The following is a 16,774-nucleotide window of genomic DNA, read 5'->3' as shown; positions in this document are numbered from 1 at the left end:
TTTTTTTTTTTTTTTTTTTTTTTTTTTTTTTTTTTTGGTTTTTTCGAGACAGGGTTTCTCTGTGGAGCCCTGGCTGTCCTGGAACTCACTCTGTAGACCAGGCTAGCCTCGAACTCTCGAACTCAGAGATCCGCCTGCCTCTGCCTCCCAAGTGCTGGGATTAAAGGCGTGCGCCACCACCGCCCGGCTAGACCAGCCTTCTTAATCTTCAGACACAGGGACCCTGCTCAGGTGACCATCATCCCTGTACAATTCAAAATAACACAATCACACACCCCCAACCCCGGACTTCTCTGGTGACCATGGCTGTACAGTTCTCCACCTTTCTTGCAGAACCCAAGGCCTCACACATACCAGGACAGGGACTCTTGAAATCATAACACTCATCAAATAAAAATGACGCCAGAGTCCACAGGACCCCAACATGGTCCAACCTCAGGTAGGAAATGAAAGCACTGATGGGGCTGTGCTGAAGACCCCTGAAGTCAGCTGTATGTGGGCACAGGCCATCAACCGCTCCTTAGAGCCGCTTTTGTGGAGGACTGGCTCAGCTGTGACTCAGGGCTTCTCTGTTTCATCAGAAAGAGGCCTGGGAAGCAGCAGGGTATGAGGTGAGGCTTTATTTGATTCACTGTGGGGGAGCCTGGACAGAGGGTTTGGGCGGGCAGGAAGGAATGGTAGTGCTGCCCCCAGGCCTACTGAGAGGGAAAACTGAGGCTGCCCCAGCTGAGGCCTGACCCCAGAGGACAGGGTTGTGGGAGAGAGACAACTGGGTCTGGAGGAACAGGGACCCTCCCTCTGGGCTGCACCCCATGCCTCTGCTTCAGGGTCTCAGTCCTTCCTGCTTGTTGGGGTATGTGACCCTCAATCCTTGCTCCCCCAACCCATAGGAGGCATCTCGGCCAGGGAGGGCAGTAGACAGGGAGCTTGGGGAAGTTAGGGAGCACAGGTTGGAGTCCAGGTGCGCAGGGGGACAGTCAGTTCCTGGCAGCAATGACCACAGAGAGAGCCACGCCCCCCAGGGCCACAGCAGTCGCCCCAAACAGCCATTTCCATGGGATGGACTGTGAACAAAGGGAAGGATGAGAGCTGGCTACAGAGCCAAAGCCACTGCTGCGATCCACACAGCCTCCTAGCCAGTGTCCAGACCATGCTCACAAACCTAAACTGAATACCCACTCCTCTCATGGATTTTCTTCCTCTGCCTGAGTCTCCAACCCACACCACGAGTCCTGCAGGTCCAGAGAGTCCCATCTTCTGCCTTTCCCAGCTTCGCCCTCCAGCCCCGCCAACCCCACTCAGGCTCACCCAGGCCCCTTTGCCCGGACACTTGGCAGGCAGCCGGCTGGGGTTGCCTAGCATCTTTCGGTACAGGGCGGTCTCTGTACTTCGCTGTGCAGCACGCTTCTTTACCAGCTTGGAGAGCTCTGCATGGATCGTCTGTGGGAGGGGTGGGAGTGGGTGAGCACGTGCAGGAGGCAGCTGACTGCCTGTCATCACTACTGCCCCTTCTGGTAGGTTCCAAGATTTGTCAAGTGTTGGGGCTCCTAAGACTCAGTGGTTCTACCTGCCCCCATCAGCTCTAACAAAGTGGGACTGCTGTGTCCCGGCTAGGCAAGTCAGAAGACAGAGCCGCAGTAATAACCAGAGGCAGACAACCACAGGGACTTGCCAGCCCGGCCCAGCAGAGTTCTGCTTACCTTGTTGGAAGGTTCCAGCTTCAGGGCAGCCCTCAGGATGGGGATGGCCTCACTATACTCACCCTGCTGAGCCAGCACCTATGGGAGAGAGGCACCCACTCTCTGCATCTGCCCAGAGCACACTCCCCTCTGCCCTGCAATGATACCCTGATCTCAAGCCACAGCTTGGCACTGGTATCACTGCTGTACTGGGACAAGGGACTTGGGGACAGGCACCTCAGATTACAGGAGCCTCAGAGAAGATTCAATATCCCATGGTACTATAAATCCCACCAGATTTGAAGGCAGTTTTCCTGATGGGACAGTTCCAAAAGCCAATCATCTTTCTGGATTTTTCCACTATAGCTCAGGAGGGCCTAGATCCTGCCTCAGTCTCCTGAGTGGTGGGACTCTTGGCCTACACTGCTGTCTGATTACAATCTGTCTTTAGACTTCAGCTGTGTGGCTGGGCCACAGGGTCTGTGTTCAACAACTGAGGCTCCTAGAACAGCACACCTGATTTCCCTGCAGAAGCCTGCACACCCCAGGTGTCTCTGCCTCTGTTTCCTTGGCCTGTGCAAGCCATAGGGCTGCACCACCACAAAACATAACAAGTGCACCAGGCAAAAAGGGAGCCATGCAGGGCCAGATAACCAGGGCCGAGCAGACAGCCTGTGCGGAATAGCTGACCTAGAAACTAGTGGAGTGTAGAGGCTGTGTCCTCAGCCCAGCCTGGCCACTGCCTGTCTATAGTGCCCACAACTGGTGGAACTTGGGCAGAAGAGACAACATGGGAGCAGAGACACATGGCTTAGGGCTCTCAAGCCATGATATGACAAAGCCAGTTTTCCCTCTGGAGAAGATGGCAGCCAAAGAGAATCGAATACAAGAAGCATTTGCCACAAACTGTGGGGCTCCCAAGACTGGGAGGCATCAAATGGCTGCAACACACCTTGCCCTTGCGGAACAGTGCCTTGATGTTGTCCGGCTGGTGCTCCAGCACCTGGCTACAGGAGCGAAGCGCTGCTCGGTAGTGGTCCAGCTTTAGCTGTGACGCCGCGAGGTTGTTCAGACACTTGACCTTCAGCTGGAGCAGCTCCTCCTCCTCCTCACAGGTCATATCCACTGTAGGGGAGGGGGGTCACTTGGAAATAGGCATGCCCTCCCCTGGGGTCAACAGCACCAGACCCCCTAAGAGGCCACCCGAGTCCTTACACCATAGTTAGGGTCTCAAGCAGCTATGGATGGCCCCCAACTCACTATGTAGTCATGAATGCCCTTGAACTCCTGACCTTCCTATGGCCACCTTCATGTTAAGCTGACAGGCCGGTGCCACCAAGGGCTTGTGTGCAAGGGTGGGGATGTGACTTCAGACCCCAGTGCTCACTCAGGAGTCATGTGCAATGTGCATGTGTGTAATCTCAACACTGGGGGACAGGCAGGCATGGCCACTCACTCACTGAGCTCTGGGTCCATTGACATGTCAGAAAATGTGGGCAGCAGCTGAGAAAAACACAGGCATTCACCTCTGACCCCCACTATAATGAACACACACAGATGCGCGCACGTGCGCGCACACACACACACACACACACACACACACACACTCTAAAGGGTCTTGCTATGTAACCCAGACTAGACTATAATTGGCCATCCTCCTGCCTCAGCTTCTGATCATACATATACCACCTGGAAGGAGCCATTGACCTGAAGGTTATGGATGGCAGGAAATACGTCTACATTCTGGAATATTCTAGAATGTTCTATGGCCCAAATGATGGTGCAGAAGTATGGCCACTCTACATGCTAGCTAGATGGCTCAGCAGGTAAATGCCCTTGCTGCAAAGGCCGAGAAACTGAGCTTTGAGCCCCTTCCATACAAACTGGAATAACAGAACTGCCTTCTCTGGTTTGTCCTCTGACTTCCACAGCACGCACACACACCCCAAGTAACTGGTCACCTTTGGCGTTGGAGGTGATGGCCTTGATGGCCAGGTCATAGGAGTTGGCGGCTAGCACAAAGTCAGCACGCTGGTAGTGGGCATTGCCGCACTCCCGCTTGCGGTTGGCCAGGGCTACACGCTCCTGCCCACTCAGCATCTCCAGGTCCGGTCCATCCTCTGCTGTCTTCAGGGTGACTTCCAGGCACAGGGCTGCGTGGGGGGGGATGTATGGGCTCCTGCTGGGGAGGTGGCCAACAGGGGACACTCAGACCTGGCAACCTGACTACAGCCACCACCGCACCCTCCTTGCCAGGTTGAATCTGAGGGATGAAGGCCAGGCCTCAGGTCCATGGGTCTCCACATCGATCACCCAACACAGTCTGAGACATTACCCTGGAGCCAGTGACTTGGCCAGCCTAAACCTCAGTTTTCCTTCTTATGAAATGGGAAGGGTCATGGGCTCAATACATGGGTTAAATACACAGGCCGGCTCTCACCTGCCCTGGGGACCGTAGCAGTACTTGGAGTCAGCGGTGACCATGGCTGTCTCGCCCACATCCATGAGCGGGACGCTGAGGTCCAGGGCCTGGAGGACAGCCAGTGAGTGTCACAAGAGCACAGGCCCTGTGGTGGGCCGCCCACCTGCCCACCCAGTGCCCACCTGGATAACATCGCAGTCTCCCAACGTGAAGGTCAGTTCGGGTTCTTCCTGTACGCGGGTGCCATTCTCCAGGGACATATGAAGGTGTACGGTCACCACCTGGCCCTTAAGTGGGCGGCTGGAGCCTGGTGGGCCTGGGACCAGTGTCTTCTTCCGCAGCAATCCATTCCCTGCAGGGGCCAGGGTGTGAGTCTCCGCTCTACCCAGCCACCTTCAGGTGCAGTGAACACCCAGTGCCACTGTAACACCAAGGTGGAACTAAGGCCTTGTGCATCTTCCACCAGTGCTCTGCCCCAACAGGGCCGAGTTAGGAATGACACACTAAGGCTGGAGCTGGAGACTGACTCCATGGAGCACGGCCTGGCCTGCTATTCCTCAGACAGGGCAAACAGCCTAGCTGAATGTGCCTTTCACCTTGTACCCAATACGCCCGAGTACGAGGCTGTTCTCGCCTTTTTTTTTTTTTTTTTTTTAAATTAAATGTGTGTTTTTTTTTTTTTTTTAATTTTCATGTGTGCAGTGCGGGCAGAGTCCAGAAGAGGGTGCCAGATTCCCTCAAACTGGAGTTACAGGCACTTGTGAGCAGCCATGTGGGTGCTAGGGATTGAATCCACATCTTCTAAAAGAGAAATCAGTGCTCTTAATCACTAAGCCATCCCTAAAGCTCCTGCACGTCAGGATTTTAAGAAACCCTTCCTAGAATGCCCTAGTGGGAGGCTGGGGGTGAGCCCCAGTGGTAGAGTCTCTGCCTGGCATGCAGGGGCCCTGGCTTCCGCTCCCTAGCTCCCCTGCTGGGACTATCCAGAGACAGCACTTAGGAGAAAAATCAATGCTGTGGAACAAGAGAAGGGTAAACAGCAGAACCGGATGCTCTGTCAGGCTGGGCTGTAGTTTTTAGACTCTGTCATGTCTAGACAAATGCTTAGGGGACATGTAGCTGGAGTTGTCTTAGAGCTGCTGGCACCCAGTACAAAGGCTGTGTGACTTCAGGAAGGTGACTCAGCCTCTCTTGAGCTGCTGTTACCAGCACTGGGGGTAAAAAGCAACCTGTTACAAATCGTGTGTGCATGCCAAGATATGAGCCAGCAAACAGAGTTCACAAACACGCTGGTATCAGGACATCTCGGAAGCCAGCCACATAGCATAGGCCTGCGAGACCAGTGAACCTGAGACAATGAGTCAAGGGGATCCAAAGTTCAGACCCAGCTTGGACTGTAGTTCAAGGCCAGCCAGGGTTTCAAAGTGAGGTTATCTCAAAATAAACAAATAAAAACCAGCCATTGATGTCCTAATGTCACTTCCAACCCACACAGAAAGGGGAAACAAAGCTCAAGAGACCACAAGTCCCTGGGTCAAGGTGCCTCCGACCAACGCAGCACACTTACCCAGAATGTCCAGCCACTCTTCCGGGGCTGGAGCTGGGGCTGGCTCAGGCTCTGTGGCTGCCAGGAACTCCCGAGCCAGGGCTCCAGGCTGCTCAGCCTCCTCCACTGTAGGCTCTCCCATGTCCTCTAGTGGTGGCAGCCCACTTAGGTCATCTTCCTCCTCTGCATCATCAACCCCATCAAGCACCTCAAAGCCCTCCAGGAGTGGGGCCCCAGGAAGTAGCAGGGCAGCAGGCTCAGAGGGCTCAGCCCAAGACGCCATGCTGCTGGGGGATCAGGAACTGGCCCTAGGGGGACAGTCACGCATGACAGTGATGACCCTGTCTAGGCAGCCCCATCTCCCCTAAGCTCCAATCTTTACAACCGGCATGCCTTTCGTATGCATCCTACCAACCTGGCTTGTTCAAAGAAGGAGCAGATAGACCTCACATTCTGCGCCACAAACTGCAACTGGGTTAGCTGTTATTAGAACTAATTATCATGGAATCTTTACAAACACAGAAAGTAGGAAAACCCTAGCTTACACAAAAAAGATCCAACAGGCACAGAAAGACAAAGTCACTTGGCCAGGGTCAGAAACAAGCCAATTAACAGTAGGGCCAAGCTACTGAACTGAATGTCAAGAAAAGGGTGTTGGGGTTACTGAGGCAGTGGGGACAGTCACTGGAGGCCTTGAGACAGCAATTTTTATAACTTCTGGGTCACTTGAGAAGAGTGAATTTTTAGTAGAGGTTCTTGCCTCTGGCTACCTTGTCTGCTAAAGGCTCCAGGAATAAAGGATTGGTGCTAGATACTTAATGTCTCTTGCTCCGTACCCTGAAGGTACTGAATCTCCTAACAAGGACCACGTCTCCAACCTGCCTCTATCATCAAGCCTGCCTCCAGCTTTTAATCATAGAAGGGCACTGGGGAGATAGCTCAGGCAACAGGGCACTTGTCTACCAAGCACAAAACCCGGAGTTCTATTCCCAGCACTGCAGAAACCAGGTATCAGCAAATGCCTTTCATCTCAGCAATCAGGAGGTGGAGGCAGGATGATCAAGTATTCAAGACCATGGAATTCATGGGTTACATGAAACCCTGTCTCAAGCAATTGAAAACATAAGCTACGGTTGTAATTCGTTGAAAGAGCGATCTCCTAGCAAGCACAACGCTTTAGAATCAGCACCCCTGTAAACCCGGTGTGGCAGTGCACGCCTGTTATCCAGCTCTTGGGAAGTTGAGACAGGAAGGGCAGCCTGAGCTACACAGCCACTTGGCAGACTAGCTTAGAATACGGGAGACAGAATCTCAAAATTAAATAAAAGCCAAATAGCAGTGGGAACACCAATATGGAATCTTGTACCATCTCGCTGGCCCCAGGCCTCTCGCGGAGGCCCCCAACCCAGCTGCAGAACCCTACATAGCCATAAGGCCCTCTACTTAAACCCCAGGAAGCCTCGGAGCCCTGCGTCCCTGCCCTGCGACCCTCACCTGCGGGGCTCCTTCCGGGATCCGGCCCCGACCGGAGACCCTCCCGCCCCGAGCCCCCACAATGCCCCGCGCGCCCCGCACCCCAACGCCGCCCCGCGCCCGGTCGACACTACCGCCCCGGGAGGCCCCGGCCCCCTCGGCCTCGGGAGGCCTCCGCCCCGGGAGCCTCGGTCTCCTCGCTACGCCCGGTCACACGTGCCTGCGGCTCGGGGACCCCACTTGGGGTCCTGTGCCCCCTCCCCGCCCCCAGCCGCGGCCGCCGCGCCTCGGGAAACAGCTTCAGATGCGCCGCCCCGCCCCCGCACGCCCATTGGCTAGTCGCGCTGCGTCTGCCTCGCTTATTGGCTTGTGCACAAGTCCGTCTCGCGCCCTCGACACCGCCTCCTTCCTGGTAAGCTCCGCTACCAGTTCTTAAAGGGGCTCTAGCCTCTAGGTGGAGGGGCTGTTGGGCGTGGGAGGTGGGAACGCACTGGGCTGGGCCTCAGTAGGGGAGGGTAGCGGCACGTCCAGATTTGAGTTCGCTCCGGCACCGGCTTCCTCCTTCTCAAGTAGGAGTTAGAAATAAACAAGAAACACTGCAGTTCATGAGCGGCCAGTTTGGGGGCTCTTTGGAAAACAGTAATTTTTCATAATTTTACTTAATACTTTATTTCATATCCTCTTCTTCCCTCCCCCTCTCTTTTCCTGGGGATGGGAGCGAGCATCTCTCTATAGTCCTGGCTGTCCTGGACACAGGACGTTTACCAGACCAGGCTGGCCTTGAACTCATGAAGAACATACTGCCTCTGTCAGCTACTGGGATTAAAGGTGTGTGCTACCCACACACGTCTCAACTCTTTTATTTTATTATAGCATTCTCTTTTGTTTTATGTTTTAAATTGTATTTTGGTTAGCCAGGGTCTGACCATGTAGCCCAAGCTGGCAGCAGTTTTCCTGCCTCAACTCCCTGATTGCTGGGAGCCACTACTCCTAACTACAAAGTGTTAACTAGCTTGCTTGTGAGGTTCTGGGGTCTTGTATGACTGCTTACTAAGTTACCCTGAAAGTACAGACGTGGTCAGGAAGCCAGGCAGGGCGCTGGCCTGTCATCTCAGCACTTGATAAGTGGGGATCAGCGGATCAGAAGTTCACTACCGAACTTGGCTCCATTGCACGAAGAGAACAATAGCTCAAAGCTGAAGGACAGTGACAAGCCCAAGTGGACACTACAGCCACCAGCCATTATGTTCTAGTTCCCAGATAGTCACCTGCCGCACACAGGTGTTCAGTAAATGCCTGCTCTCCATGCAGGCTCTGCCAGAGGGCGCTAAGGTGCTGGGGAGAAGGGAGCAGCTCTCACTGGAAGGGGTTTATCTACTCTCCCGAGCTGTTTTAGTCCCTCCCTGAGCTGTCCCTCCCCTTTCAAGAATGATCCTCTAATTCTTCCACTTGATCTCAAAGAAACCATGGGCTAGTTCCAGTTCTGAGGGATTTGAACCTGGCTATATCTGAAACCCAGTGTTTTGGTTTTTTGTTGTTCTTTGGTTCTTGTAGTACTTGAAATGGGATCTGAGACCTTTGCACATGTTAGGTGGGTGCTCGGTTGAGCACTGTAGACCTCAGTGTCTTTTTTTTTTTAACTTGCAGGAATATATATATAAAAGTATAATATGTATAATATATATTGTATATGCATATATGTATAATGTGTATAATATACTATACATATATATTGTATATATTATATAACATGCACTCTGGTACACAAGTGAATGCTAAAGGACAATTTGCAAGAATGAGTTCTGTCAGCTGGAAGCCGGGCAGTGGTGGCGCACGCCTTTAATCCTAGCACTTGGGAGGCAGAGGCAGGCAGATTTCTGAGTTTGAGGCCAGCCTGGTCTACAGAGTGAGTTCCAGGACAGCCAGGGCTATACAGAGAAACCCTGTCTCGAACCCCCCCCCCAAAAATGAATAAGTTCTGTCTTACCATGTTGGTTCTGTAGACTGAGCTCAGGACTGCCCACACCCATGGCCCCACTCCACTGTGTAACCCTTTTCCATTGCTTGTTCCTTTAAATGTGGGCTCATGCTGTCATACAGTTATATCTCTTTTTTCTTTCTTCCTCTTTTTTTCTCTTTTTTGGTTTTGTTTTTCGAGACAGGGTTTCTGTGTGGCTCTGGCTACCCTGAAACTAGCTCTATAGACCAGGATGGCCTAGAACTCACAGAGATCCACCTGTCTCTGCCTCTCGAGTATCAGGATTAAAAACATGTGCCACCACCACCTGGCATTTTATTTTCTTTTTGAGATAGGAAAGTCTCACTCTATACATAGTCCAGCCTGACTTTGAACTCACTCTGTAGCCCAGGTTGGCCATATATTTGTGGTGATAGCGTCTCCAGCAGCTGGGATTCCAGGTGTGTGCTAGCCCTCCTGGCTGTATAGCATCTAAAAGCTGATGAAGTCTAGGAGAATATGTTGTCCTGTGGAAAGACTTGAGAAGCTTTCACATTTGGGTCTTATCAATTTGGAATAGGTCTTTCAGACACTTCAGGATAGAGTGTCTTCCAGAGCTTCTACACAGCCATACAGACAGCAGTGAGCAACCTGAATCAGGAATCTTTTCTAAACAGCAAACAGAAGAAGCAAGCTGCTTTGGGGGGTGGGGGAGAGAGAGAGAGAGAGAGAGAGAGAGAGAGAGAGAGAGAGAGAGAGAGAGAGAGAAGGAAACAGAGTCAAGGACAGAGGAATAAAAGGATCATGATAGACAAGGTGACTGAGGGGTTGAGAGCCCTGGCTGCTCTTGCCGAGGACCTGGGTTCATTCCCAGCACCCGCATGGCAGCTCACAGCCGTCTGTAACTCCCAAAGATTTGACTTCTTGTGACTTCCATAGGCACATGCTACACATACATGGTATATTTATATGGGTAATGTATTCATACACATAAATTATTCATACACATAAAGTAATAAAGGGGTTAGAAAGTTTTAAAAAGAACCAGATTGCTAGGAAAAAGTAACTCTTCAGATACCCCACCCCCACCTCATGTGGTACTCAAACAGAAGAACTGTCCAGATGATAGGGATGGTGCAGCAAGTCTTCACTCCCAGCACCAGTGAAGCTGGGGCAGGAGGATAGACAGGAATTTCAAGGCCAGCTCCTGATTCATGATGTGAAAATAATTTATTCTGGTACATTTTCAGTATCAGGTATACTTAGAATCCACCAAAGAATCACAGATAGCATGAAGTGCTAGGCTCCTCTTGCCCTGAGTTGGCACCTGCTGTCTGCTTCTCTTAGTACCCAGGATGGTGTAAAGTTGCAGGCACTCTACTATGTGACCATGACACAGTCAGAGAAGGGATAGTCAGGCTCAAGGCTAGACAACTCATTTGATAAGATTTTTAATCCCTGAATGGGGAATTTAAAGACTATGATATGGTGTACAAAGATTGTAACTCTCTGAGTATCCAGTTATGGGAAAAAGTAGCCAAGAGTTTCTTATGATCAGGACTTTAAAAACTACTGCTTTAGTCCAGCATAGTGGTATACACCTTTGATCCCAGCACACAGGAGGCAGAGGAAGACAGATCTGAGTTTGAGAGCAGCCTGGTCAAAATACTAAAGGACATTACTGGACAGCCAGAACTACACACAAAAAGGAGGAGGAGAAAAAAAAGAAAGAAGAAGGAAGTCAAACACTGTCTTGTTTGCAAGAAATCACCATGCCAGCCTCTACCTTTTTGCTATGCTGAAGTCCCTTTCTGCAGAAGGCATATTAAAAACTGTTCTCTTAGTTGGACTTACAGAGAAAGTCCCAAGACAACCAGAAATAAAAAGAGAAACTTTGTTTCAAAAAACGAAGACTGGCGGGTCCTGGTGGCACCGACCTTTAATCCAAACACTCAGGAGCCAAAGGCCGGCAGATCTCTATGAGTTCTAAATAAACAAATCCAGGTCAGCCAGGGCTCTGTTACAGAAACCGTCTCGAAAAAACACAAGAAAAACCCAAACAAAACAAATCAAATCCCTGCTTTTCTTTCACCAGACTCTTTATAATAGAGTGGGGGTTATTTCTCACAATACTGACTACCAGGGCAGCCTGGGCTACAGCGATGTCTCAAAAACCTGAAAGTCACACACTGTGTGGTGACATACAATGGCGTGAAGTAGAGGCAGGATGACCAGGAGTTTAAGGGTAACCTCAGATACATGGCAAGTTGGAATCCAGCCTGGGTACATAGGACCTTGTGTTTTTATTTTTCGAGACAAGGTTTCCTTGTGTGACCCTGGATTAATAAATAGTACATTTATTTGCCCACTTGCAGATTGCTTAGGAGCTATGTTTGGGACACTGCGCATGCGCATACATCGTCCTGTGATTGGTCATCCTTTTGTGCTAAGTGTTTCTACATTTTGGTCCTTCCCCGTTGCTGCGAGTACGCGCAGGCTCCTAGGCGCCTGGAGTCGAGCTCGTGGACGCTCCGTGATGACGTATGCGCGCGGGCGCCATCCCGGAAGCGCGAGCCAGGCCGCCAGATGTTCAGGTGCTGAGGCCCGAGAAGCCGGAGCCGGGGCAGGGCGGGACCCCGGGGTACTAGGCGGCCGCGGCGGGAGGGAGGGCCCATTCTAGCTCTGGGACTGACACAGCCTCGGTTTTCCGGATGCGCAGCGGCAGCGCGGCCAAATCTAGTTGGGAACCCCAGTTGTGTGACCGTCCGCAACTGGGAGCCCTGAGCGGCTTGGAGTGCGTTTGTGCCTCAGTTTCCCCACTCGAAAGGGTGGGGACTCCGTGTATGTTGAGCCTCGCCTTATCCGGTTTGGTTCTGTTGTTGTTGTTGTTGTTTTCCCTTTTAGAGTTTCGCCGCAAAGTTGAAGTTGGTTAGAGGACTCAGGCGGGACCGCTCCTTGTGCTCCTACTTGTGACCTTGAGGCGCAGAACCATTCCAGTCAGCCTGGCATTCCTGGGGGAGAGTTAGTGTTTTTTTTTTTTTTTCCAGATAATAGTTCAAATTAGTCTGCAATTCCTGGTAATCCTCCTGCCTCAGCCACCCAAGTACAAGGAGAAAGTCATTAAATTTTTGAGATAGCAGCCCAGACTGGCTTCCATCTCCTTGACCTTCCTTAGTCTCTCGAGTACTGGGATGACAAGTGTGAGTGAGTTACCCCATCTGACTTGCGTTGAATCTTGTTTTGGGTCAGGGTCTCATTTGTCCAGGCTAGCCTGGAACTCACAAAGCAAAGGATGACCTGAAACTTCTGATCTTCCTGTCTTCTCTAGCACTGTACACGGGAATTCACCACACCTGACTCGTAAAGGTTTCATGCATCTTAGGGTGGCTTAGATCTCAGAATGTACAACCCAAACTGAACTTAAATTCTGAGGAACCCAGGGCTTCCTTCTGCTTGCTACCAGTTCAGCCCCAGACCAGGGCTAATACCTGATCTAGAACAAAATCTCTGGAATCAAAATTCTGCATGAGAGATGCTAGCTGTTAACCTAGTTGCTGACTGTGCCCTTTAACCACAAGTCATTTTTCTTCTTTTTAAGAAAATTTACGCCAGGCAGTGGTGGCGCACGCCTTTAATCCCAGCACTTGGGAGGCAGAGGCAGGCGGATTTCTGAGTTTGAGGCTAGCCTGGTGTACAGAGTGAGTTCCAGGACAGCCAGGACTACACAGAGAAACCCTGTCTCGAAAAACCAAAAAAAAAAAAAAAAAAAGACAATTTACGCTCTATTTTGGGAAATATGGGCATGCACTTTCTTGTGCAGGAGACAACTTGCAAGAGTTTTCTGCCAGGTGTGTCCCAGGGCTTGAACAGGAGTCCACAGTTTAGACAGCAAACATTTTTTGGCACTAAACCATCTCACATGCCATCCACCTGAAATAGGGCCAGTCTTCCTATGTTGCCCAAGTCGGTTTGGGAAGCTCTGTGAAGTTCTGGTTGGCCATGAAGGTTGGATCTTCTTGAATTACTCTTTTCCCTTTATCCTGGGCTCTAAAACCCTGTTTTTGTCCATGGTCATGCTTGATTACTGGGTGACTGGACTTGGTATGTTTCTTGGATGGAGGGGGCTATCCCCACCCATAGCTAGTTTCTTTTCTTCTTCATTTTGTTTTTGTTTTTGAAACGGGGTTTTTCTGTAGCCCTGGCTGTCTTGGAACTCACTCTGTAGACCAGGCTGGTCTTGAATTCACAGAAATCTATCTGCCTCTGTTTCCTGAGTGCTGGGATCAAAGGCGTTCGCCACGACTGCCCTGTCCTTGCTAGTTTATAGAAGATGCAGGGCTATACTATACTAGTCAGATTCAGGCCACAGATACTGTTGGTGCTTTGGAGGAAAGAAATGTGAGAAAGTCAGGTGATTCCCAGAGACAAAGTCTATATTAAGTCCATTCTTTAAGTTAATCAGGGAGCTGGAGAGATGGCTCAGTGGTTGAGAACACTGGCTGCTCTTCCAAAGGTCCTGAGTTCAATTCCCAGCAACCACACTGTGCTTGCAACCGTCTGTAATAAGATCTGATGCCCTCTTCTGGCATGCAGGTGTACATGCAGATAGAGCACTCATATACATAAAATAAATAGATTTAAAAAAGAAAAAGCTAATCAGGAGCAGGGCTGAATAACCACAGGTCCTCATGTGTAGAGCATGTGCGAGGTCTTATGTTCCAGCAACAGCAATTTGACCTAAGAGATGGGCCAGCCTGGTCTACATAACAAGTTGCAGTCCATCCAGGGCTACAGAGTTAGATCCTGTCTCAAAACAGTAAATATGTAAAGTTTTGTTTTTTGAGTATTTTGTTTTGTTTCCTTCTGAGATAGGGTTTCTCTGTGTAGCCCTAGCTGTCCTAGGCTACCAACATGGTAGAAACAGAACCAACTCCCAAAGTTGCCCTCCGACATTCACATGCATATGAACCACAGTACATACATGCATGCACTCATACATATGTATGAAAACCAGGTGCCAGCACTCAGGAGGTAAGGCAGGAAAATCAGGAAGTCAAGGTTGTCCTCAGCTAAAGGTGGGACCACTGTGGGCTACATAGAGTTCGAGCCAGCCTGTGCTACACAGTGTGGCCCTGCTGAATTAGCTGAGCTGATGACGTGCTTAGGGACCCAGGTTTGGTCTCTAGAACCTATACACAGAGCTGGGCTCAGCGACCGTGGGGTGGGGAGCAGGTCCAGGAAGCTGGTGGAAGAATGGATCTGCAGACATGCTACAGTACTTGCTGGACTGGAAAAGGACCTGAGTTTTTGTGTGGTGTCTATGGCCACCTGTTGCGAGCCTAGGGTCTATCCAAGAGGAAAAACAGTCCCTGTAGTCTGTCCTCTCTCATGTGAGCACTCTAGCATGTGGTGTTCCATAGAAAACACTGACCTGAAGCTGGACAGGCCTGAAGCCTGAGAGGAGGTGGAATGGCCTACAGACCTAGTGTGGACAGTGAAAGAAATGACATACCCAACTAGGCCTGTGCACATTCCTGGGGCTTGGCCCAGTGTGTGCTATGGAGGGTGGGTGCTATGGAGGGTGGCAGAGTGAAGATCTCACTTTTCAGCCCCAGGTAGCTTAGGTCTCTGTCCTCCTGCCTCAGCTTCCTAAATGCTGGAATCAACAAATGTGCTACCATGCTCAGCCCTTCAGGCTTATGTTTTCTGGGGGTATGTTCCTGTTAGGCCCCCAAACACCCATTTCCAGCTGGGGTGATGTGTTGGGGGTCATGATGGGCTCTTGACATCCTCACTTGTCTGTTCCGGTCATTTCAGGCATAGGAGGCCGAGGAGAACGAGATGGACACCCCAGACTCAGCCTCAAGGGTCTTCTGTGGCCGCTTCCTCAGCATGGTGAACACTGATGACGTCAATGCCATAATTCTGGCCCAGAAGAACATGTGAGCAGGCCATGGGAGGCACGGGAAGGGTCCGACTGTCTCCCCCAAGCCCTGCCCCAACCTCAGAGATGTGATAGAATGAAGAAATGAACTCCTGGTTCCGAGCCTTGGCATAGGATCAGCTCTTAGAGCTGTGCATGACAGGGCCAAGTGCTTGCTATCCCCAGGCCAGGGCTGGGAGGGTGGGAGGGAAGGGGGTACTCAGGGGAGCTTCTGGGCTGGCTTTTGGCATTGACACCCAGAGCCCAATCTGGGTATGCAGGGAGCCTGGTTCAGAATGCTTTGCTCCCTTGCTGGGACAGCCTCACCCTGAATTGAGCTCGGCTTTTGAAGGTGACTTGGTGGTGAGTATTTGCCAAGCATGCAGATGCTCCACGTCCATTCCAGTGGCTGGCCCTCCCAGCTCTGTGTTCATGACATAGCCTGCAGCCAGAGGTGGCAGTCTTCTTCTGGGGCTCTCTACCTTGGATTATTTACTTAGTTATTTCTTGTTTTGGGGTTTTGTTTTAGGTTTTGCCACCATGCCCAGGACTGTCTCCTGGTTCTTTTTTTTGTTTTGTTTTTGTTTTTTCGAGATAGGGTTTCTCTGTGTAGCCCTGGTTGTCCTGGAACTCACTCTGTAGACCAGGCTGGCCTCGAACTCAGAAATCCACCTGCCTCTGCCTTCCAAGCGCTGGGATTAAAGGTGTGCGCCACCACTGCCCGGCTCTCTCCTGGTTCTTTAGGTTAAGTTCAGATATGGCCATGTAAACTTCCAGACTAACAGTGACAAAATCAAATGGGAACAACCATCCTGGCTTTTGGGAGTGACTTGGGGTTTGCACAGTGTAACAAGGAGCAGTCAGCTTGAGGATTGAGTGATTCTAAGAAAGTCCGTCAGCTTCCTATTGATGTGACAAAATGCAGGAGGTGGTATCTAACAGAGGAAAGGCTTTCTGACTTAGATTTCTGTTCATCTTTTGAAGCTGTTTGTAGCCAGGAAGCCAAGAAAGAAATGGAGAGGTTGGGTTCCCAGCATCCCCTTCACCAGTGTACCCCAATGTTCCTTCACCTCCCAATATCATACACAACTTCAGAATATTGGCCTTGGGAAGCGTTTAAAATCTAAACTTTGGAAAAATGGGCTGGAGAGATGCAAAGTGGTTAAGAGCCTTGCCTGCCCTTAAGGAGAGCCAGGGTTCCCAGCACCCAATGGCAGCGCACAACTGAACTCAGGTTCCAGGGGGCCCACACCATCTGGCCTCCATAGACACTGTATGCACATGCTCCACAAAGTCCAGACACGTAATAGAAAGTAAATACGGGCCTGGCGAAGCGGCACATACCTTTAACTCCTTCATTCATGAGCTCCAAGACAGCCAAGGCTACATAGTGAGATACTATCTCAAAAAAAAAAAATCTTAAAAATCATCAGCTAATAAAATTTATAAATGTCAGCTTTGTGGCTGGACGCAGTGGCACAAACCTGTAATGACAGTACTTCTCTAGAGGCAGTTTAAGGTCAGTTTAGAACATGGAGTAGGTCCCAGACCAGGCAGCACCCTGTGAGAAGAACTGATACACACTAAAGAACTCCATGAAAGATGCTGGCTGTACAAAGAGTGCCTCTGAATAGGGCTTTCAGCTGTGAGTAGGAGGTGGGTGACCAGAACAGTAGACAGAATTCTTCAGGCCTTGCCTCTAACTAAGTGCAGAGGCTGTGACTCTCAGGGGTTAGCTCGGGCTGAGGGGAATGCAGAGGCTGTGACTCTGAGG

At 50.9% G+C, this 16,774-nt stretch overlaps 3 protein-coding genes across 9 annotated transcripts in view; 2 read left to right on the top strand and 1 right to left on the bottom strand.

Moving 5' to 3' along the window:
• Positions 1–604: 604 nt before the first annotated feature.
• Fkbp8 (FKBP prolyl isomerase 8) lies at positions 605–7,434 on the bottom strand. 4 transcript variants are annotated; one of them, XM_028786156.1, is made up of 9 exons: positions 7,341–7,434; positions 5,669–5,955; positions 4,284–4,453; positions 4,120–4,208; positions 3,641–3,861; positions 2,632–2,804; positions 1,701–1,778; positions 1,309–1,440; positions 605–1,064 (listed from the first exon to the last, which is right to left on the bottom strand). In XM_028786156.1, exons 2-9 carry the CDS (start codon positions 5,928–5,930, stop codon positions 978–980), a joined length of 1,212 nt encoding a protein of 403 aa, XP_028641989.1. In that variant the 5' UTR covers positions 5,931–5,955; positions 7,341–7,434; the 3' UTR covers positions 605–977. The 4 variants fall into 4 exon arrangements, with proteins under 4 accessions (XP_028641989.1, XP_028641993.1, XP_028641992.1 ...); XM_028786160.1 differs by having other exon boundaries at positions 3,641–3,858; XM_028786159.1 differs by lacking the exon at positions 7,341–7,434 and adding an exon at positions 7,255–7,337.
• A 47-nt stretch (positions 7,435–7,481) lies between these two features.
• Kxd1 (KxDL motif containing 1) overlaps positions 7,482–16,774 on the top strand; it is a 14,363-nt gene continuing 5,070 nt past the window's right edge. Inside the window, exons 1-2 of one of the 4 annotated variants that reach the window (XM_028786100.1) lie at positions 7,482–7,532; positions 14,895–15,019. In XM_028786100.1, the coding sequence (XP_028641933.1) occupies positions 14,919–15,019 (101 nt within the window). In that variant the 5' untranslated portion in view covers positions 7,482–7,532; positions 14,895–14,918. Of the gene's footprint in view, positions 7,533–11,556; positions 11,672–11,924; positions 12,099–14,894; positions 15,020–16,774 lie in introns of those variants that run through there. The other 3 variants (XM_028786101.1, XM_028786098.1, XM_028786099.1) reach the window with 3 other exon arrangements.
• Positions 8,192–16,774, top strand: part of Uba52 (ubiquitin A-52 residue ribosomal protein fusion product 1) — an 18,832-nt gene continuing 10,249 nt past the window's right edge. Inside the window, exons 1-4 of the mRNA XM_028786107.1 lie at positions 8,192–8,197; positions 11,873–11,875; positions 13,023–13,031; positions 14,320–14,322. The gene's annotated coding sequence lies outside the window, so the exon portion shown is untranslated. The remainder of the gene's footprint in view (positions 8,198–11,872; positions 11,876–13,022; positions 13,032–14,319; positions 14,323–16,774) is intronic.

Source organism: Grammomys surdaster, unplaced genomic scaffold (assembly GCF_004785775.1).
Source record: "Grammomys surdaster isolate TR1022 unplaced genomic scaffold, NIH_TR_1.0 125429, whole genome shotgun sequence".
NCBI lineage: Eukaryota > Metazoa > Chordata > Mammalia > Rodentia > Muridae > Grammomys > Grammomys surdaster.
Note: the sequence above shows the minus strand (reverse complement) of the source record. Positions and strands in the feature narration are given on the sequence as shown.

What these genes read in the sequence shown, in the direction of transcription:
- Fkbp8 (XM_028786156.1), bottom strand. Translation starts at nt 5,930, where the DNA reads ATGGCGTCTTGGGCTGAGCCCTCTGAGCCTGCTGCCCTGCTACTTCCT. An exon ending in TGCTACGGTCCCCAGGGCAG is followed by an intron (nt 3,862 to 4,119) that starts GTGAGAGCCGGC and finishes CCACCTCCCCAG; the next exon opens with CAGGAGCCCATACATCCCCC. An exon ending in CATCACCTCCAACGCCAAAG is followed by an intron (nt 2,805 to 3,640) that starts GTGACCAGTTAC and finishes CCTCCCCTACAG; the next exon opens with TGGATATGACCTGTGAGGAG.